The sequence below is a fragment of the Nicotiana tabacum genome, chromosome 17, assembly GCF_000715075.1.
Source record: "Nicotiana tabacum cultivar K326 chromosome 17, ASM71507v2, whole genome shotgun sequence".
NCBI lineage: Eukaryota > Viridiplantae > Streptophyta > Magnoliopsida > Solanales > Solanaceae > Nicotiana > Nicotiana tabacum.
The window spans coordinates 72,673,631-72,695,278 of record NC_134096.1 but is presented as its reverse complement, the minus strand read 5'-3'; the positions used below and the strand labels follow the sequence as shown (position 1 = coordinate 72,695,278).

The 21,648-nt window shown below is 35.1% G+C and overlaps 3 protein-coding genes and 1 long non-coding RNA gene across 5 annotated transcripts; 3 read left to right on the top strand and 1 right to left on the bottom strand.

Annotated features, from left to right (window-relative positions):
* Nucleotides 1–1,114: 1,114 nt before the first annotated feature.
* LOC107824239 (wall-associated receptor kinase-like 14) lies at nt 1,115–7,756 on the top strand. 2 transcript variants are annotated; one of them, XM_075234484.1, is made up of 4 exons: nt 1,115–1,551; nt 1,757–2,538; nt 5,883–5,957; nt 6,328–7,756. In XM_075234484.1, the coding sequence occupies exons 2-4, from the start codon at nt 1,788–1,790 to the stop codon at nt 7,614–7,616; spliced, it is 2,115 nt and encodes a 704-aa protein (XP_075090585.1). In that variant the 5' UTR covers nt 1,115–1,551; nt 1,757–1,787; the 3' UTR covers nt 7,617–7,756. The 2 variants fall into 2 exon arrangements, with proteins under 2 accessions (XP_075090585.1, XP_075090586.1); XM_075234485.1 differs by having other exon boundaries at nt 1,225–1,545.
* Nucleotides 7,757–8,196: 440 nt separating this feature from the next.
* LOC107824240 (uncharacterized) lies at nt 8,197–9,002 on the bottom strand. The gene has a single exon (XM_016650987.2). The coding sequence runs from the start codon at nt 8,904–8,906 to the stop codon at nt 8,421–8,423; it is 486 nt and encodes a 161-aa protein (XP_016506473.1). The 5' UTR covers nt 8,907–9,002; the 3' UTR covers nt 8,197–8,420.
* A 2,747-nt stretch (nt 9,003–11,749) lies between these two features.
* On the top strand, nt 11,750–17,319 carry LOC107824241 (uncharacterized). Its single transcript, XM_016650988.2, has 6 exons — nt 11,750–12,173; nt 13,165–13,421; nt 14,764–14,970; nt 16,100–16,190; nt 16,342–16,609; nt 16,688–17,319. Exons 1-6 carry the CDS (start codon nt 11,902–11,904, stop codon nt 17,018–17,020), a joined length of 1,428 nt encoding a protein of 475 aa, XP_016506474.1. The 5' UTR covers nt 11,750–11,901; the 3' UTR covers nt 17,021–17,319.
* Nucleotides 17,320–18,353: 1,034 nt separating this feature from the next.
* Nucleotides 18,354–19,786, top strand: LOC142171414 (uncharacterized). Its single transcript, XR_012700978.1, has 2 exons — nt 18,354–18,595; nt 19,556–19,786. It is a non-coding gene; the product is annotated as an uncharacterized LOC142171414 (long non-coding RNA).
* The last annotated feature ends 1,862 nt before the right edge of the window (nt 19,787–21,648 follow it).

Here is a 21,648-nt window from a genome sequence, read left to right as displayed (position 1 = left end):
TATTTTTTTCGGAATAAGTGTTGATTTTGTATTTTAATAAAAAAATTCGGAAAAATAAATTTTCTGAAAAAATAATTTTGCCATGCTGGATTGCTTAGATGGATGGCCATGTAAGCAAATATAACTTAATTGGACTGCCATGTCAACTTCAATGGCAAGACTAACGGTTTAAGGGGCATTTGTGGTACAAACACATAGACGGCAGGGATATTTTTGGTACCAAAAATAAACGGAGGATATTTTTGAGCTATTTCAAATAGTTCAAGGATATTTTTAGCTCTTTTCCGTAATTTATATCACAATGCAGGAGTTTGAATTTTAGTGACCTTATGATCAGTATTATTTAGCTCTAGGTCTCTAAAGTATAATTCGGTGGCAGGGGCGGAGACATGATTTGAAATTTATGGGTTCTGAATGTCACTGAATCCATAATTTATTTTTGTCACTGGGTTCACAATTGAATTTTTATTCATATTTAATGAATTTTCTTATGCAAATACAGGGTCTAAACAAAAGTTATTGGGTTCGTCTGAATCCACCGCTCCTGCTTATAGCTTTAGATTCGGTAGAACTCAGTGGTTTTGGATTAAATCCTATATTTATATTTAAAAAAATATTAAATATATATAAATAATATATCTAAAACCCAGTAAACAAAAAGGATTATGGTGTAGAACTCATGAACTAAAAATCTCAATTTTGCCTATGTGACAGTGGCAAAGGTGTCACCATTCAACGAATAGTAGTACATCGAACTTTAATGATCTCATATTCACTGATACAGATGAACTCCAACTTATCTATGTAAATGAAAGAAAGTAGATTACATCTGGTCTCAATGTTTGTTGATTTAGATAAATTAAATTTGTATTGAAATATTTGACTTTAAAAGATCTAGTTATCTATTTTACTTTTGTTTAGATTACCTTCACTATTTCAATAATGAAGTTATTAGCTATGTGAAATGCTTAATGACAGATAAAAGAAATTTAAACAGTCAATTTTATGAGTAAAGTTACTCTTACAAATATCCTTTTTAAGTACTACTTAGTATATAAAAAATTTAAAACATAAATATGGATTTTATTAGACAGGAAGGAATATTCAGGAAAGTGGAAAATGTCATGGACATCCGTTGTGGAAAGTGAGAAATGCACCAATTTGCACAGGCGCATTTAAATTCATATTTTAAAATTTTAAAATATAGGAGTATAAATTAAGGAAAGTGAGAAATGGAAATGCGCTTGTGCAAATTGGAACAGAGCTGCAAATTGGCGACTTTTTTCCCAGTATTTTAAGGTCTTCCTTCTCCTTCCTTCTATCTCTGATATTCAGATTACTGTTCGATAGCTTCATATCTATAGAAACCAATTCAAACCCAGTTTTTTGGAGAGGCGTTTGAAGCTCAGATATTTCAAAATTTGGAGTCCTATTAATTGCTACTAATCAGAGAAAAGAAAAGTTGCAGAGCAAGAAAGAGAGAGGGAAGTAAAAGCTAGCTAAGAGGCTAAGCACAACATTAATTCTCATGAAACCAGTCCCACGGTACAGGTACTCTCTCCCCTTCTATGGAATTCAGAAAATAGCATTTATTGAGAAACAATGAACTTCCCACCATCCTCAACTGCTCCCCTTTAATTCCCCTCAATTAATTGTCTTCCCTTAAGTCAAACTCTTCAACTTTTTTTCTTCTTTCTTTTTCTCTTCCTTTTTTACTGTCTAATTAGCTGTCACTCATTTTCATTTCCTCTTGCAGAAGCTGATGATTGCTCTCTTTAATTCGAACAATGGTTTTTCATGAAATAATTATCAGATTCGTCTTCTCAATTTTATTGGTCTGGTCATCATCATCAGCATCATCCGTTGGTGCTGCTAATTCAACTCAGTGTAATCAGTACTGTGGTGCTGGTTCTAATGGCCAGCGTGTTCCTTATCCATTTGGATTCTCAGAGGGTTGTACGATTCGCTTGAATTGTACTCGAAGTGGAGAAATTGGAATTGGAGAATATCTAATTCAAAATGTGACTTCAGATACATTAATGGTCAGCTTTCCAGTAAATTGCAGCCGTCCGATTGAGGATCTTAAGCAATTTAGCGGAACCAATTACGGTATGACTTGGAGAAACGGGCTGCTTCTACAGAATTGTACAGTCCCGAAGAGCGAGTGTACCATACCATCATACCTTTTAAGCGCGCGTTTGAACATACCGTCATGTGATTCGAAGAATGAGAATGTGAGTTGTTATTCAGAGGCGAGTGGTGATTATTTGGATTACTGGAAACTGAAGAATATAGGGTGTGGACTTGTGGTCTCGTCTATATTGGTTGGTATGGATAATAATACAAAGAAAAGCTCTTCTATGTACTTAGAATTTCAGACGATTGAATTAGAGTGGGGATTGGAAGGAGATTGTGCATGTGATGAACATGCGAATTGTACAAATATTTTTCTTCCGGGGAACAGAAACGGTTTCCGGTGCTGGTGTAAAGATGGTTTCGTAGGTGATGGTTTCAGGAACGGTGATGGTTGCCGGAAAGGTTAGTTCGACTTTTCCGTTTTCCTTTTAAATTTTTCTTTTTTCTTTTTTCTCTTTGTTTTTTGAACGTTAAAATAATTATCTGCAACATTATTTGCTCTCTATCATTGGCGGTTCCAAATTAAAATTTACGGTTCGAGTTAAGAATTTTTTACTCCTATAACTCATTTGATTTATTAAGCTCCAAATTAATTATTTGTAGTTATTTAATAAATTTTGAATACATATAAGGTACAAGTCAAAATTGTTTGGTTCGGATGAACTCATATCCTTACTCTTGATGATGTTGAATTGTGTGTACAATCTAATTTAAATTTTTAAATGTTAGAGATAGAACACGTTTATTTACTATGCACAAGTATATGCAAATTCAAAATTTAAAGCTTAAGTTTTTCGATCTTATCAATAAAGTTATTATCGTTTTTGAAATTATAAATTTAAAATTCAATACTTGTTAAAATTTCAGTAATTTTTCATATAGTATATTTGCACGACATAATAAAAATACTACGGTTGAACCCAATAATTCAGACTCCGTCCTCCTTGACGTATAGGTTTGATCTTTTAGACCAATTACTTGGAAGTATATCATTAATGGATAATGCTGATAGTCAAATTCAAAATGTCTACTTATTTTGGTATATGGCAATTCAATATAAAACAATGCTTATCAAATTACGGATAAATTTCAAAGATAATTGCTAGATGGCCTAATTGTTGTTTGACTCTGGGCAAGATGTGACGTGAGAGATGATGAGACTAGTGTAGTTTTTTATACTCCTATTTGGTTTGACCAGTAGAGACACGCCAAATAAGAAAGGCTGTTGATTTCAATGGAGGTATAGTATGGGCATTTATTAGTGAAATCATGAGTTTACAGGAATTGACTATGATTAAACAATGATTATTTTAGTGTGATTAAGTTTATTAGGAAATCCAAATATTCCACAAGTTGCGTTTAAAAGTAGTAGTGCATATGCGGCTGGTGTAGTCAATAAAGCCTTTTCTACATTTTGATTTTGTTGAATTTGCGTTCTAAGCTGTCGAGTGTTGAATGTCTCCTCAGTGACTTCCACATGTGAGACTTGGTCTCACTTACTTTTTCCCCACCAGGTTCCTACCTTCAGCTGCCAGCATTTCCCTGTATTTGGCTTTTAGGTATTACTCACAACTCCGTCCACTTACCTCTCTTCTTCCTGCCATGTGGATCCGGGACAAATATATTACTCATTCAATCCTATTTTACTCAAAAATATTTGATTCGATACAAAGTTTAAAAAAGAAATAGATAATTTTTTAAAATATGTGATCTCAAACATGTTATGATATTTTTGTGACTATAAAATCTCATATCAACCACAACAACCCAGTATAATCTCATTAGTGGAGTCTGAAGAGGGTAGTGTGTACACAGACCTTACCCCTACCCTAGGGTAGAGAGGCTGTTTCCGATAGACCTTCGGTTCCCTCCCTCCAAGAACTCCCCACCTTGTTCTTGGGGTGACTCGAACTCACAACTTCTTAGTTGGAAATGGAGGGTGTTTACCACTAGAGCAACCCACTCTTGTCTATAAAATCCCATTTAAGTGTAAAATTGAGATTCTAAAGTTAGATTGTTTCTAGAATATCTCTATTCTTTTTGGAGCATAAGAAAGTGTCTCATACAATGGGACGGAGAGAGTATTAGGACAATGAGTGCCATAGTATTCATTGCCCTTGACTTAAAACCAAATAGTATAAAGTTAAGTAATATTTGCAAAATGTTTCATGTTTATACTAAGTTTGTAACTTTGATATAGAGTAGTTGTGATGCGGGGATACTTTACTATCCTCTTTTCTCATTTATTTTAAATTATAGATCCGTCTCTAACATAGATCCTAGCCATCTATGGTCTTTCCTTAATAAGATGAAAAGGGATCTAATAAAGTATTTATGAGACTGCCTATACAAAGTGGTATTGTAACTTTGTATAGTTCAAATCAAAATGACAAGTTTGTGCTCGATGAGCTTAAATTATGTAATTTAGTGATATTGAGCCCTCTATCTCCACTCAAGGAATTTGCTTGTCTTGAGGAGTTAGTTGCTTCTCTTACACAATTGCATACATAGCAGAAAGGTGATTTCTTGGATCTTATATGACACGAACAAAGATCTGACTGAAAAAAAGGAAATAAATAAGCATTTAACTGATTTGTTTTGGCCTTCTCTGCCAATGTCGGTGAATGTGATTGCTGACAAGGTCAGAATTATTCAACTCCGAGATTGTGAATTGGATAATCCCCAGAGTCAACAGCTTCAATGATTCTGTTGTATTTTAAATTAATTATACGGAGGAGCACATGGTAACTGGATGTCTACAAGTTTGAACGGGTGAAAGTCAGAGGATCAAGAGGACCTGGATTGTTGAATAATTTCATATTTTATTGTTGAGTAAACATTATAGTAACAGGGACTAGAATCAATGCCAAGTCTAAAAGTAAACCTCTCTAAATGAACTGCAGGATTTTTTTATTCTTTTTTGGAGAGAATTGGAACGTGGATAATGGAGGAGGGAATAATAGAAGAAGGCAGGACCTTCGATTGACCAGGCACCAACCTTCGTGCTATTCCAAATTGGTTAATGGTAGCCCGGTGTACAAGGCATCCCGCGTTCACGCAAAGTCTAGGGCCGCACCCCAAAGAGTGTGATTTAGACGGTCTAACCTAATACAAGCATTAGTGGTTGTTTCGACGATTCGAACCCATGACCTATAGCTTACAAGGAGATAACTTTACCGTTGCCCTGAGGCTTCAAATTGGTTAATGTGTAATGACATAATTCAATTGTTAAGACTCTAATACAAGTTTGCCATAGTGTAATTGATAGAGTTTAGATAAAGAGCAGGTTAGGTGATCCCCTTCCTACCTGTGTGAGGGACAGTTCATTATTATGCCAGTCTAATTTTAGACAAGTTAGTACTTCACCTGAATCAAGCATAATTTGAAGGGATGAAAGTTGGAACTGATTCACTTACCAGTTAAATCAATGTACAGAAAACTGTGTGTTAAAAGAACATCTTGAGTTGGAGATTTAAACCTTAACTGAGCAGTTCTTGTGAGACTCACGCATTTGGAAAATTGGTTTCATTTGTTGATCATGTACTTGCTTCATAACTGGGAGGGCATACATTTTCTGAGATATTTTAGCTATATATTCAATCAAATCTATTTCCAGAAAAGAAATAATTTTTGCTCCCACCCTCAACCCTAATTTTTTTGCCATATACTCTTTCTACCTTTTTCTCTATTGTTATCTTCAGTATGTCATCCTTTTACTAACTTCCTCTTTATGTTTTCTCCATCAGTTTCTAAATGTAATCCTTCAAAATACCTCTCTGGCCGATGTGGTGGAACTACAAGAATTGGTGTACTCGTTGGAGGTAACTTTTTTTGCTAAACTTCTCCAGAAAATGTTACTAGTAAATAGCCACTTTGATTTTTCGCACAAATCCTTCTCCAGTCGTTTAATGCACTAGTATTAGGTTTAGCATCTCCTGATGAATCATTCCCTGATCCTCCTGCTTCATTTTGACAATACCTCTCAATTAGCAAATGTGCACATATTGGTTTTCTGACCTTATTATGTAAGAGATTTTGATTTTCCAAATTGCAAAAGAGTTGCTGAACTTGCTGATCAGTAAACTTCCAAGCTTGCTACTTTTACAACCTCTTGATTTGATTTTACTGGATTCAATGTAAATGGTGAGTTTGATCTGTTCCTGGTTTAATGAAACTGTTGATCACTTACAGGGATTATTGCTGGAGCTGGTTTAATGGCTGGTTTGGCTATTCTCTGCTACTGCATTCGAAGACGTTCTGCATCTCTGAAGAAAAGAATGAGCGCAAAGCGCCTTCTTTCTGAAGCTGCAGGTAGCTCCAGCGTTCCTATGTTCCAATACAAAGAAATTGAGAAAGCAACAAACAGTTTCTCTGAGAAACAGAGGCTGGGCATAGGTGCTTATGGCACAGTTTATGCTGGAAAGCTCCACAGTGATGAATGGGTTGCAATTAAGAAACTAAGACATCGAGATCCAGATGGCGTTGAACAAGTGATGAATGAGATTAAGCTTTTGTCCTCTGTAAGCCATCCAAATCTAGTCCGCCTCTTAGGTTGTTGTATTGAAAATGGTGAACAGATTCTTGTTTATGAATTCATGCCCAACGGAACTCTAGCTCAGCATCTACAGAGAGAAAGGGGCTCAGGACTTCCATGGACAATACGTCTCACTACCGCCACAGAAACTGCTCAAGCGATAGCTCACCTTCACTCAGCAATGAATCCACCAATATACCACAGGGATATCAAATCTAGTAACATACTCTTAGATTACAACTTCAACTCAAAGGTAGCAGATTTTGGTCTTTCCAGATTTGGCATGACAGATGATTCCCATATCTCTACAGCACCACAAGGCACTCCAGGTTATGTGGATCCTCAATACCATCAGAATTACCATCTTTCCGACAAGAGTGACGTGTACAGCTTTGGAGTGGTTCTTATAGAAATCATTACAGCACTGAAGGTGGTTGATTTCTCTAGGCCACACAGTGAGATTAACTTGGCTGCACTTGCAATCGACAGAATTGGGAAAGGTCGTGTGGATGAGATAATCGATCCATTTCTTGAGCCACACAGGGATGCATGGACTCTATCATCAGTTCATAGAGTTGCAGAGCTAGCTTTCAGATGCCTCGCATTTCATAGGGATATGAGGCCTTCAATGATAGAAGTGGCAGATGAACTAGAACAGATCAGGCTCAGCAGTTGGACATCATTGGAGGACAATGTATGCATGACATCATCAGTGAATTCCTCTTGTTCATCTCCGCGTAGTATGAGCGAGACATCTTTTCGTAGTACAACAACTAAGAAAGGAGGAGTTGGGAGTAGGAGGTTGATTCTTCCACAGAAGATAGGGAATGCACTGTCAATCATGGAGGAAATAAAGGATAGTTCCCCTGTTTCAGTGCAGGATCCTTGGTTAAGCGAAGAGAGTCCCCCTTCAACAAACAGATTATTGGGTAGTGCTGGTCGATGATGACTTGAAAAGAAAGTCTGCTTTAGGTAGAAAACTGAGGTGATCACCTGTAATCTATTACAACCAGTTTACCACCTTTTCTTATCTTATTATATAGTGACTCGTACCAAAGAGTAATACAACAGTCCTCTTTGTCATTACATGCTCGAACTAGTACTAGCTTTTTTCTTGCATCTGCAGCTTCATACATAAAAGGAATGTGAAATAGTGATTGGACAAGTACCAAAAACTACCAGAAAGATCAGTGACTAAGCGATCTGAATTCATATTGCAGTGCCCGAATTTGAATTTTTCCTACATATTTGTCCGTTCCTTATTTAGAAGTTGAACCCTGTGTAGAAACCAAAAGTCTATCTAGCTACCTATCGCCCAAATTGCTTCAGCAATCAGCATTAGGGAAGGTATCAGAAGCTTCAAATACTCCTAACAATCATAAGAGGAACCCCCCCACACACACTAAAATTTCCAGGAAAATATGAACAAATTGGTACAGATAAGATTGCATTCTTTCCTTCCCATCCTTCATGGAAAAGGAACTTTCTAAAAAAAAATCGATGACTTTCTCGATTGCCTCTTTAAATTCAATAAGAACACTCTTGCATTAATTGCATTATCCATTCATGTTCAAGACTCTAGTACACCGGATATGTTACATAAATCTACATATATAATAAAACTATAAGTGACATCATACAATCGGAATATATGTATCAGAAATGCCACCCTTTGAATTAAGCAAAGCACAATCAAGTTTGCAAATAACAGTAACAAAAATGAAATATTACATGAAAATCAATAATCTTTTCAAGATTTTTGAGCTTCAGGTCCTAAAATACCATTAACAACAGTTGAGGCGACCAAAACTCCAACTAATTCAGCTCCAGCCACTGCTCCAGCTTGAGCTAACCCTCCAAAACTCACTGAGCTCTCAATCTTCTCCTCCGCAGCTTCTATCCCCTTCTCAGCCGTCACCAATCCTTTCTCCGCCGCTTCAATTCCTTTCTCCGCTGCTACAATTCCCTTATCTGCCGCCTCGAATCCTTCCTTCACTAACACCTCTGCTTCCTCCTCTGCTTTCTTCAGCTTCTTTCTTAGTCCGAAAAGGCCAATATCCTCTGCCTTTGACGGCATTTCCAGCGCTTTCAGTGCCGTTGTCGCCGTCAGCAAGGATATTAACTGCCTCCGACCGGGGAGAACCACCGGCGCCTGTTTAGTAGGAGTTGTGTTTGCATCTAGCACACAGCGAATTGGGAATGTCCGTACGAAAATTGAGCTAGTGGTGAAAGCCATGGCTTTGCTCTTTCTCTGTAATCAAACTGAGGCTAGCAAAGCTCCCTCGATACCACAGCGAAGTGTGTGGTCTGATATTTTTGAACGGACAGAAGGACATATAAATAAATACTCGGACCTGAAAAGGATTTTATTTTCTTTCCGAAAATTTTCCTTTTTCTTTTTTTCTTTCTGTTTTTTTTTTTTTTTTAATATAAATTTTCTAGAGTGGTGTGTTAAAAATAGTTAAGACTTTTGGTATATTGGTACCATACTTAAATGATGCATTAAACGACAACTTCAATCCTTCCGAAAAATATTATCGACTCGTGAATAATGAAGAACAGAGTTAAAGATGAAGAAATTATAGTAGGATTGAAATTGTTTAATCAATTAAAGGTTAGACAACACTGAAAATATAATTACTTACACCAATGCATACATCAAACCAATAAATGAATGACATATTTTTATAAAATAAATTTTATTTAACAAATTTCAATTAATATTTTTTTATCTCAATTTATTATTTAATCACGATAAAACTAATATGGTATAATATAATCGAAATAGCATGGGCAAGCCGATTTTCGATTTGGTAATTAAAAAACGGAAAAGGGCCAAAACGTCGTTATCGTTTCGTAAATGGTATACTTCTACGCTCTGTCCATCATTTGGTCCAAAGATACACTCGACGTTATCTTTCGGACTAAAAATACCCCGGCGACTAACGAAAATTTTTGTGGTTCCTTTTTTAATGTGTTGGCAGCACGTAGTTGAGCCACGCGACTCCCTTGTCCAAATCAAATTAACCCGCTCCAGATTTAAACCCACCCCAATTTATTGGATCAACCCACTGAAGTTTTTCAACCTTAACCCTAGATCCTATCCCTTTCTACTCCATTTCCATCACTTCTTCTAAATAAAATAAAAAAATTAATGGCTAAAATTTTTCAAGCGGAGTTCCAAATTCTTGTTCCAACCAAACTCCATATCAAGGTTCAGCAATTAATTTCCAGCAATACCCAATCAATTTTGAGAACGAATTTCAGATTTGGAAGTTATTTCTGTATGGGTCAAAATCTATTCCGTAATATTTAAGCTCAGATAACACTAAAGAAAGAGTCTTTGAGCCGTCATTAGGCGAGGAGGAGCAGGAAGCAGCAAGACCTATAGCCGAAGAGTCGACGAGAGCCATGGTCGAAGTGTTGATAATGGTCGAAGTCGAGCATCGCTGATGAAGTTGTAACAACTGATTTTCAAAATAGGATATGTAAGAATATTCTAGTGGATATTCTCTGCACTTGTACTATTAGAGTTTACTAGGATAATGTCTCATATAAATAGGAAAAAGGGCAATGATACGAGGCATGTGATATTCATTTGGCAAGAACATACTTTGACAAAAGATTCTCTCTCTCTTACTAAGATACAAACACTACATTTTCATCAAGATTCTTGTCTATATTATTCCATACTTTTCCATAAGATCCGAAAATAATTCGAACATTAAAGGATTTGTCTGTCACTCATCCTTGTCAGGTGAAACAACCGTCTAGTTTATCCTTTATTGGGTGAATCACTCCTCCTATTTACTTGAAGGTCATTTATTGTTATTTATTGTTATTAAATGTTACATTATTGCTCATACTTTTTGGAATAGTTATTGCATGTTGTTATCACTTTCTTACCGGACCTATTCGACGCTAATCACGCTTTCGGAAGTCACATCTAGAAATATTATTATTAACTAGGTATAACCCATTATCAGATAAATTTAATTATTTGAACCAAGAGTTATATTTTTTGGTCAAACAATTTCAAGTAAAGTTCCAAAGAATGAGAACCTTGAAGAAGGAGCTGTGATTCCATTAAAACTCTTTTGAAACCTTGGTTCGAAATTGGGTTTTTTTGAAATTGTAACTTATTTTGAATGTGTGCTATTAGATTTTGTTGGGGACATTAATAGGAGCTTAAATCTGAAATTTGAGGGAGTTTGAAATAGATTTGAGATGGATTTGGGTGAATTTTCAAAGCAAATTCGAAGGTTGAAGAACATGTTCAATCCAAAAAACTGGGCAGAACTAAATATGGGGTGAGTTTAAATCTTGAGCGGGTTAAATTTGATATGGACAAGGGAACCACGTGGCCCAATTACGCGCTGCCAACACATTAAAAAGGGGACCACGGAAAATTCCTTTAGTCGCGGGGGTATTTTTAATCCGAAAGATAACGTCGAGTGTATTTTTGGACCAAAAGATGGACAGAGTGTAAAAGTAAATCATTTACCAAATGATAGGGATATTTTAGCTTTTCCGATTAAAAAATACTGCAAGTATTTGTAAATTAATAGAAAAATAGTTACTATTTAATGCAGAGATAAAAATAGGACAAAAATATCCTTAGATGAAACAAACACGAAAAAAATCCAGCATAACATGCTGGATTATGAAATTCCAACATATTGTCGTGGAGTTTAAACTTCAAATACACCTTGTATGCGAATTTCAACATATTATGCTGGAATTCCATATGTAAAAAGTTCGAACTCCAATATATTGTGCTGGAAATTTTTTCGGATTTAAACTTAAGGGTATTTTTATCGAGATTTTATTATCGCATAAAAAAACAATTAAATTTTGATTAATTTTAAAATAGTGATTAATTTTTAATTAGCAATTATAAATCAAGCTAATTTTAAATTTCTCCGTGTAATGTATGCACTAGGTCCGAAGAAATATTTTCATATATCTGTAACCATTAGATTATAACGTATTCTTTTATCATATTGTGGTAAATTTAAAAATTGATCAAATGACAGTCATAACAAAAATGCACACAATTGGGAGATGTTCTTTTTCCTCGGGTACCATTGACGTAAAACGACGCCGGTTCTTCCCAACCAGCCATTTTACATTTTTGCGCCATACGGGTTTTTGGGGGTTCAAAAGAGAGGGAAAATCGAGGGTTTATAAAGTTTCCGCTAGGAGTTGCTAATTCTAATCGAAGGTGAACAATGGCTGAGGAAGTAGCAAATTCAGAAACAGCAAGCCCTACGCCGGAGCAGAACCAGAATTCGGTGAATGCCACCATCGAATCAGGGTTTCAGGGAGGTACAGAATCGACTTGCAACAATAATAATGCTGAGAGTTCTGCGGTTACTTCTGATGGTGACCGCGAAAAATCGCTGGAGTACGCCGATGAGCTAATGGAGAAAGGTGCTAAGGCCGATAAAGATGGAGATTATGGAGAGGCCGTTGAATGCTATAGTCGTGCCCTAGAAATCCGGTTAGGGTTTACACATTTCATTTCCTCCGGTTTTTGTATATCAAGTATATTTAGCTGCCTGCTTATTTCTTTGGTTATAGACTGTTAGATTAGCTTATTTCGAATTAAGCTTTAGTTCGAAACTTACATCACAAAAGAAAATCGTTTGATCGTTTTTTGTCAGTGATGCAGCAAAGGCACGAGAGTTTAGGGTTAGGGTTTATTGTACTGCAGGTGCAGTAGATAAGTTCATCTTTCAAGGTATTTTGATGAGCAGAATATATTGTTAATATAGGACTGATACACAGTACAAAGTCTTTAAGAGATTATTGGATAAATATTTCATCATATACGTGCTTTACTTATCTTATTAAATTGCAATGTGAATTTTTTTTGTCTTGGTGCGGCTTAAATCTTTCCCCTTTTGGGATGATTGAGCCGCAGACATGAAGTACAACTGTGTATAATTGAGAATTACATGCTCCGGGGGACTCTGGGCTATTCTCAAATACATTCTTCAATAGCCTTCTCAAAGTGGAATTAAAATGTTTCAAAGCTGTTGAGTTGACCAATTGAATAGAGGAATTAGTATCCATCAGTCTTTTCATAGTATGCTCCTTCATTTTCTTTCTTGTTCTCTTCTATTGCATTCTTTGTTACATGAGTGTGTGTGTGTATAAAGAAAATATTTCAAGAGAGTTTTTCAAGTTGTTTCAAGGACATTGTACGTTTTTTCATCATACGATACACATAGTTTTAGAGTTTCTCTCTCCCTATATATATCTCTTAACAAGTCATATATATTTGTGTGGCTGTAAATCATCCCATTAATGGGAAATTGTGTTGTTTAAAGTTAAATTGTTTCTAAATATAGTAAGATATCATTCCTTTTGGGAGACTAAAAAGGAATGTGCATCACATCAATTGGGAGAAAGATATTATTTTTCTATGCCGTTCTACCTTTTCTAATAGATTTCTCGTTTCACGTTGACTTATTTTGCAAAAATTTCAGGGTTGCACATTTTGGTGAACTTGCTCCTGAATGTATCAATGCATACTATAGATATGGGTGTGCTTTGCTGTGCAAAGCTCAGGATGAGGCTGATCCTTTGGTTTCTATACCTAAAAAGGACAGCGAGTCTCAACAAGATTCTAATAGAGATGGTTCTGTTAAGAGTGCTGTTAGTTGTGAATCTTCTGTTGCTTCTATCTCAAGTACTGGTGAACCAGGTGGAAGCTCAAATGGAAAGGAGAAAGAGGAAGATGATGGTTAGATTCTTTTGCATTAATCTCATCTGACTTCTCTATAATGCTACTCGTGCTTTATAGCAATGACATCGTTTATAATGAAAAAATAATAATTGAATTGAAGAGTTTGCTAATTAATTAACAAAGTTAGCATCAACACAAAAAGTGTCATTAAAATCCATTGATTCGCCGCCTAAAGCAATAGAGTGATGTGAAGCAAGGTGGTTTATTGCCTCATGGGTGAAGCAATGAGTTTCTTCGTAGTCCATCACTTTAGAAGTGAGGAACAAAGTGATTTAGAAAAAAGAAGCGAGGAGCAAAGTGATCCAGCAAGAGTAGTTTATTTTGAATGTAGCTTAAAGAAAGAGGGAGGGAGGGAGAACTAATGCTATTTCATGAACCTCTCCTTGCTATTTGAGTGCTAGTGCTCCTGAGTTTGTAAAACCTCTCCTTTTACTGCTTCTGTTTCATTGTTTCTTTTGATTTTTCTCTTTCTCAAACAATGACTTTTCTTTCTTCCAGTATTTGAGTTCTATTCTTCTATAACTTCTCATTTTGAGCTTCTCTCTTCTACTGTTTTATTTCATTTTTTAAAATAACTAAATACAGAATTGAATGTTGCATATTAGTTCTTTTTTCCCCTTCCAAAATTATTGGTTAATTGAAATCTGAAATCAATTATGTGAGTAAATTTATGTTTCTGTATCCTTGTTGACATAACATTTGAAAGTTGTTTAATTTGAGTTGGATTATTAGTGTCAATTGTACACCGGACATTTAAAGTAGCAACTTTAATTGCAATACAGTGTTATAAGTACCAAACATATATCCTTTTGAAAAAACATATATGTTTGGTAATATTTATATTTTCTGTAAATGTGTGTTTCATTCCAAAGAGGCGTGCTCTTTGCTTCACGTTTTGGTTTAAAAGCCCATGGCCCTGTTTCTTATTGCACATTTTGCTTTAAAGACACAGGACACAACTCTGTTACCCGGTTGAATCATATAAATTCTTAATTGCGACTTAAGTAGATACCACTCGCCTTCTGTGCTTGTCATTTTTAGTTTGTTACTGATTACTGCTGCCTCCTTTGTAGAGTAGTTTTTGGAAAGAGGAATTGTTAGACTTGTAAAGATATGCTGGTGCTGTCCTCCCACTAATAGAAATCAGTTATCTGGAAACTATTAGTCTCTGACGTTCTAATTCTAAGAAATGGGTATTTACTATCGCGTTTGCTGGTCTTCTGAGATCTATGTTAGCAGTGCAAAAAATTAGGTTGTCAAAATAGAACCTGGGAAATTGTGTAATGATATCCTTTTTAGATATGATAATTCATGTTGTGGATACTCTGTTATGGGACAGCTGCAGAGGAAAAAGACAATGAAGGAGATGAAGATGAAGAAGAAAGTGATGCTGAGGATGTGGCTGAAGGTGATGAGGATGAAACTGACCTGGATTTAGCCTGGAAACTGTTAGATGTTGCAAGGGCAATTGCTGAAAAGCACTCTGGTGACACAATGGAAAAAGTGGATGTATTATCAGCTTTGGCTGAGGTAGCCTTGGAAAGAGGTTTGTCTCCTAAACAATACTTTCATTACCTTAATTAGAATGGTGTTGTGAGACTCCTTTTAGTATCTGTCCTGTGAAGTTGTCCATTGGGCTATCAACCACCATTTGTCTTGTTGAATGAAATATCTACTGAATACTGATACCAGGACTGATAATTAAGTTGTCATCTCAACTGGAAAAGTCAGTATATTTGATTCTGGCATTTTGGTTATTTTTAATTGCAATCCCATGCTGCAATAATTTATCTAATTCAAAATTTTCAAATCAATGGAGACAACAGTGATAACTAGATATGAGAATGATTTTAACAGCATTAAAATGTGTGGCGTAGCACTAAATGAAATTAAAATTGGATGTATTATAATCTTTGGTTGAGGTAGCCTTCGAAAAAGGTTTTCTCCTCTATACAGTACTTCCATTACCTTAATTAGAATGGTGTTGTCAGACTCCTATTTTCTGTGTGGGAAGTTGAAGTGTCCATTGGTGGTTGATAGCCCCGATGGACATTTCAACTTCCATTAGATTTTATTCTAGCATTTTGGTTATTTTGAAGTGCAATCCTGTGCTGCAAATAGCTTGGTGATTTAGCAAAAAAAAAAATCAATTAATATCATCTTGATTAATAAAATATCTAGTTCTATCACAAGCGAGGTATAGATGTTTTGGAACATGATGTGTTGAGAGGTGTTTCTGTGTTGTGATTATGGGACTAAGAAAGAGGAAATGATGGGCAGATTGAGGAGGGTTGGAGGCAAATATTGGGGGCGAACAAGGGTGGAGAAGTAATACTAGTCGCTTGGCACAATGGCGGAACTCCTTGCTGAGACTTAGAGAATAAGAGGGGTCATGACCATGAGTGACGGAGCCCCCTTCCTCCTATTAAAACATAATTTAGCAACTTGCTAGCATTATTAGTTGTAAGGTCGTATTTACGCTCTAGATGGTGATTCACTGTCTGTTTCATGAATTCCTAGGAAAATCCTAGCTGACTGGAAATGGATTAAGTGGTTGAAATAAAAATGACCTAAACTGAACTGAACAAACCGCATGCGAATGATTTGTAACAAGATGTTAATTTCTCTACTTCAGATGCTACAGGATTTGTAAATTCTGTCTTTTTCTTTTGCAGAGGATCTTGAAACTTCCCTTAGTGATTACCTGAAGGCATTATCCATTTTGGAACGCTTGGTTGAACCTGACAGTCGCCATATTGCTGAGCTGTATCCTTAGTAATGTAACTTGCCTTCAACCCTTAAGGGGATTGTTCTCTGTCCTACATCTTAGTATTAATTACTTTATCTGGGTTTTATTAAGTGCCAAATTTAGGTGTTGCTTCCTCTTCCTCGCTTTGTGTTCTTAACTGGATTACAGCAACTTTAGGATATGTTTATGTCTGGAAATTGCTTCTAAGCCTCAGGAAGCCATACCATACTGCCAAAAAGCTGTTTCGACTTGCAAGTCGCGGCTACAGAGGCTCACCGATGAAATAAAGCTTTTGTCAGAATCAACAGAAAGATCAGCTACTAATGTAGATCAGATTGCGAGACAATCGTCCAGTGCATCACAGTCCGACTCTGTATCTGCTAAAGAAGCAGAGATTGAAACGCTCACAGGTCTATCTGCAGAATTGGAGAAAAAGGCAAGTATATCACCAAATGAGTTTTGATTAATGTCTTGGTTATTTCTTCTTTTATAATTGTGACTCTTCCACTTGCAGCTTGAAGATTTGCAGCAGTGCATGTCAAATCCATCATCTATCCTCTCAGATATTCTGGGATTGGTTTCTGCGAAAGCAAGAAGTACGGAAAAAGCTTCTTCTTCTATGGCTGTGAGCTCTTCACAGATGGGTGCTGCTGCCAGTGGTAGTGGAGGTTTTGACTCTCCAACCGTTTCCACTGCTCACACAAATGAGGCAGCTGGAGTGACTCATCTAGGTGTAGTGGGAAGAGGAGTCAAGAGGGTGCTGCTAAACACAACTACAGAGTCTAGTCCAATGAAAAAGCCTGCATCTGAGCCGCCATCAAATAATGGAGATGGCAGTGCCTCGTAAAGAGTGTATTGTTGTTGCTGTGATGAAGTAATCTTTAACATACAAAGAAAGCCTATTGACAACGCTAGTGGTGATTTGCTTATGTTGTTGCTGACTCTGTTTGTTAGCTGGGAAGTCTGCTGTAAGATGGCATAATTTTATGTCCTGTCCTTGATCACTTATGCCTTAGTGACTATTCTGTATCTGTTGCTTTATTCTCTGCAGTTGTATGTTCTTCAGATAATCTACTGAGACTCGGAAGTTGAACACTTTTTTGAATGAGATGGTAACTATGCTGGAAGACCAGTAACTGAACTAGTTAATAGTTATTCACTACGTAGACTACTGGGTGCTGATTCACCGTCATGGCAAGTAGCAAGTCTTAGTATTTTTATTTATTAGTATTTGTTTGTAGGGTCGTGAGGGCAGTGTAGGATGTAACATGACTTGGTTTTAAAATTAACCCTCGTTCACCTATCTTTTCTTTTTGTTTCAAGTAAACTTATGGTTATCAAGGTTTTAGATTTCTTCTTTCTTCATATCATTTAACAGCAGACCTAATACATTTCAAATTAAGATGACCTTTCTTTGAGGTTTTGTTCACAGTACCGTGTTGCTAGGAGGTGGCTAGTATTTGATAGATGGCATAAGTTGGTCTAGATACCACTATTATCCAAAAAAAGAAAAAGGTCCTTGTACCCATGTTTTTGCTCTAACGCTATGTGATTTTTCTATTCTATTATTAGTCCAAACCTTCCTCATAGGAAATTTTTGGTATCTAACCAGCATGGTGAATCTGGTGCTGTTGTTTCCTAAAGATTATAATAAAAGATAAAATTCAGTGCCAGGATATCTTAGTAGTAAGATAATTCAATCCAACATTGCTCTGGCAGCTAAGGCGACGTACGAATGTTTCTGAAATTAAGCGCACTTTCACGTGAAGCAATACCTGCTCTCTGTCGTGTATTCTGGATGTTTATACTCTCCCAAAGCATTATTACATGTGGAATTATTGATTTAATGCTAAGAGTACCATAACATGTTGTACTTTAGCACGTTTTGTCTGATGACAGTTGGATTAGTATGGTTTGTATTGTCTTAGATGTGGATTGACGTGTTTAGCATTGATGGATTCTATATGGAATCAAACAACCACAAAATGCCAATTTACCAAATAAAATGCAGCAAGAAAAACATAGTAACTGAATCTTATCGTGAAAGAAAGCCCTAGTTATACGATACCACCAAAGGAACTTTGCGACAATTCACATTATATGGGTGTCAACGATTGGTCGTTGCAATCAAAGTTGATGGCACTCCTATAAAGGAGTTCAAGAATTGGATAAAGTTAACAAAACATCATCAACTTAGAATCGAAGAGTTCCAAGAAAAGAAATACGTAGAACGAAAAAATGTGTTATAGAGTAGATTGCAAGAAATGTGGCAAATACTCATGGGGTGGGTGTGGTAAACATTTGACCACCCTATATGCTAGCATCGAACAAGGCAAACACTGCAATTGTTGTCCTTGGCCTGGGGTTGTCATCCCTCCTCCTCAGACCATGACCCAAAACAAATGTTCTCCAACCACTGTAGGTATATATCATGTAGGATTTAAACTTTGATTATACCTATTAATACATGTATATATTTTTTTAAATTTTGCTTAATCTTTTATATACATATATATAATTAGAGTATGATTTGGGCATCACTAAGTAAATCTGCCTCTACATCATCGCATTTTCCTACACATTGGCAGATTTTTAAGAATAGCCACTAGGCAAAGCTAGAGATAAAAAAGACCTTTGATTTAAAATAAAATTAAGGTCACAACTTGGAGAAAAAGTATATATTAAGATCTATTGTTGCTCCAATAAGTAGTACATTTTTTTTTATTGCTCTTTCTCGACTTTGGTAGACCTTTTATGATTAGATTCTGATCAAGGAAAATGAAAGAAATTAAGCAGATGGTCCCTTATGTCAAGTGCCAACCAAATAGGGAAGGTGGAAATTCTATCCTATTTATTTTTTTATTTCCGAAGAAATCTATAAAATCACGACATTTGCTTAGTGTTTACAACTTTTGACAATTTTGCTCATACTATTTTCTACAAGTTTGAAGGATTGTGAACGACTCAAAAGTTTAAGCTATAATTTGTTTCTTCATTTCTTTAGAAAGAATTTACTTCCAAGAAAGTGCTTTATTAGTTGGATTAGAGACAATGCAATAAATCAAAGGTGATGGTTTATTAAAGAACCCCTCTACCTCCAACTTAGATTAAGGAGGAAGTGTAATGACCGTTATTTTTTGGGATGCTATTTAGAGATTAGTCTGTAATTATTTTATCTTGAAAATTTTAGGATTCAAGACATTTCTGTCCAAAAAAAATTGTACTGAAAAACTAAAATACAAGATTATATTTTGGTTAATTTCTAAAAAGCAATCTTTTAGAGTGACTACCTGGTCTCATTTCTACTTAGATTAATCTTATGAAACTTTTTAATCCTTGATTAATTTCCCAATAATTGGTTTCGTTTTTTGTTGTTTTGCAGGTACTCAATTAGGTGATGATGCCGTTGGGCACTAGCTACACTGCATCTGGAGACCAATAAAGTATATTAATATAGTGATAGTGATGTAATAAAGTAATAATAATGTGATATGGTGTTGTAAATTTTGAGGTCAAATACACATTGACCGAACCACTCTAATATGCTTCCAAAGTTCTAAATGTGTGTAAACAAATAAAATCGATTTCGAGAATGGAGTGCTTTTTCTAACCTTGTGCAGGGTGCTTGTAATTCTTACTCTATAAATTTGCAAGTAGTCAGGGTTTTGTGCCTCTCTTTTGTTTTCTTTATTAGCTCAATGTGGTACTTTGGTTTGGTATTTGTGCCCCCTTTTTTAACCACAAAACTTACGGGTAAATTTTACAAATGCTAATATTTTTTTTTATATCAAATTTAAATAGCTATATTTTCTTACACAAAAGTAATAGAACTTTTACTAACTCACACAAAAATTATAGTGAACAACAAACATCATTTTCCGGTAGTATTTTCTTATTTTATATTTTTATTTTTAGTATAATATATAATAACCCAATTAAAATAGAAGTGACCCGATCTGAGTTTTTTTTTCTTTTTGCGCTTAATGCTTATTCCATTAAATTAAAAAATAATAATAACGGGCATCGCTTTCTGTGTCTATCCAACGAAAATAAAACCCTAATTTTCCCATCTCTCCATTTTTCTCTCTCCAATTTTGGTAATCGGTGCGGTGTCCTCTCTCTCTTCTCTTTCAGTAAAATGGCAACGGCGGGCGACGGCACGGAGACGGCGTTATATTTTGTTTATGATATCTTTTTGAATTCATTTATGTGAGACAAACAGTAGGTGGTCAAATCATATATACTACCTACCAAGTGTCCGACATAAATAATTTGGAGTATTTTGTATACTAACATATATTTCTTTCGTTGGAGTATTTTTCATGAGATTCTGACAAAAAAAGTACGAATAATCAGAGAGCTCATGAGATAATAATGCTATAAATTTAAATAAAAATCTTCAAAAAGAAAATAAAAGATAGAAGTAGCACATTTTGGAGAAGGATTCACTTGTAATATTATTTTAATATGGGTATTCGGTTGGATTTGGGTCGGGTCATTTTTATTTTAATTGAGTTATTATTTATTAGATCGAAAATAAAATATGAAAAAATATACTACCGGAAAGTTGTGTTTTTCCATCATTATGATTTTTGTGTGAGTTAGTGAAAGTTCTATAATTTTTGTGTGAGAAAACATAATTATATGACTATGGTGAAAAAAAGTCATAGTTATATGATTTTGGTGAAAAAAAATCATAATTATATGACTATTTGTGAAATTATATGACTATTTGTGAAATCAATGAGTACTCTTCATTGATTAATCAGTCATTAATTTATTACAGAGCGTGAAATACTAATACCCTATGTGCAATACATGCAAACTTAATTAAAAAACATTATTTTGACAATATATTTATTTATATATAGAGTTTGAATTGAAATTAATGGTCTGAATATTTAAGAGCCGTTTGGACATAAGAAATTTTTTATATTTTTCGAATTTTTTTTTTTTACTTTTTTTCGAAATTAGTATTTGGTCATAAATCTTTTAATTTTTTACTTGAAGATGCATTTTGGAATTTTTCGAAAATTTGAAAAACTCTAAAAAACTGTTTTTCAAAATTTTCACTCAGATCACACACAAAACTTCAAAAACAACCCAAAATTATATTCATGTCCAAGCACAACTCAAATTTTCAAATATACCATTTTTACTTGAAAATATATATATATATTTTTTAATTTTACAATTCTTATGTCCAAACGCCACTTTAGACATCCTGGGACCAGTTTGATCAATAGAGTGTCATATGGTCATATTCCTTAAAGACAAAAGTTAACTAATAATCATATTATTAGTCATTAAATATTAAGAATGTTCACCAGATATGGCTATAATCATGGCATTTCTTTGTCGTCAACTTGTTCAGAACATGAATTAACTTTAGGGGAGGATCTTCAATCTTATGCTCTTATGTTTTCTTAACTATTAATTCGTCGAAACAGAGAATATTTATTTATTTATTATTAT

Excerpts from the sequence above, each read along its gene's own strand:
- LOC107824239 (XM_075234484.1), top strand. The coding sequence starts at position 1,788 with ATGGTTTTTCATGAAATAATTATCAGATTCGTCTTCTCAATTTTATTG. Across the intron at positions 2,539-5,882 it reads CGGTGATGGTTGCCGGAAAG|TTTCTAAATGTAATCCTTCA; the intron begins GTTAGTTCGACT and ends TTTCTCCATCAG. Across the intron at positions 5,958-6,327 it reads AATTGGTGTACTCGTTGGAG|GGATTATTGCTGGAGCTGGT; the intron begins GTAACTTTTTTT and ends GATCACTTACAG.
- LOC107824240 (XM_016650987.2), bottom strand. The coding sequence starts at position 8,906 with ATGGCTTTCACCACTAGCTCAATTTTCGTACGGACATTCCCAATTCGC.
- LOC107824241 (XM_016650988.2), top strand. The coding sequence starts at position 11,902 with ATGGCTGAGGAAGTAGCAAATTCAGAAACAGCAAGCCCTACGCCGGAG. Across the intron at positions 13,422-14,763 it reads GGAGAAAGAGGAAGATGATG|CTGCAGAGGAAAAAGACAAT; the intron begins GTTAGATTCTTT and ends GTTATGGGACAG. Across the intron at positions 16,610-16,687 it reads CTGCAGAATTGGAGAAAAAG|CTTGAAGATTTGCAGCAGTG; the intron begins GCAAGTATATCA and ends TTCCACTTGCAG.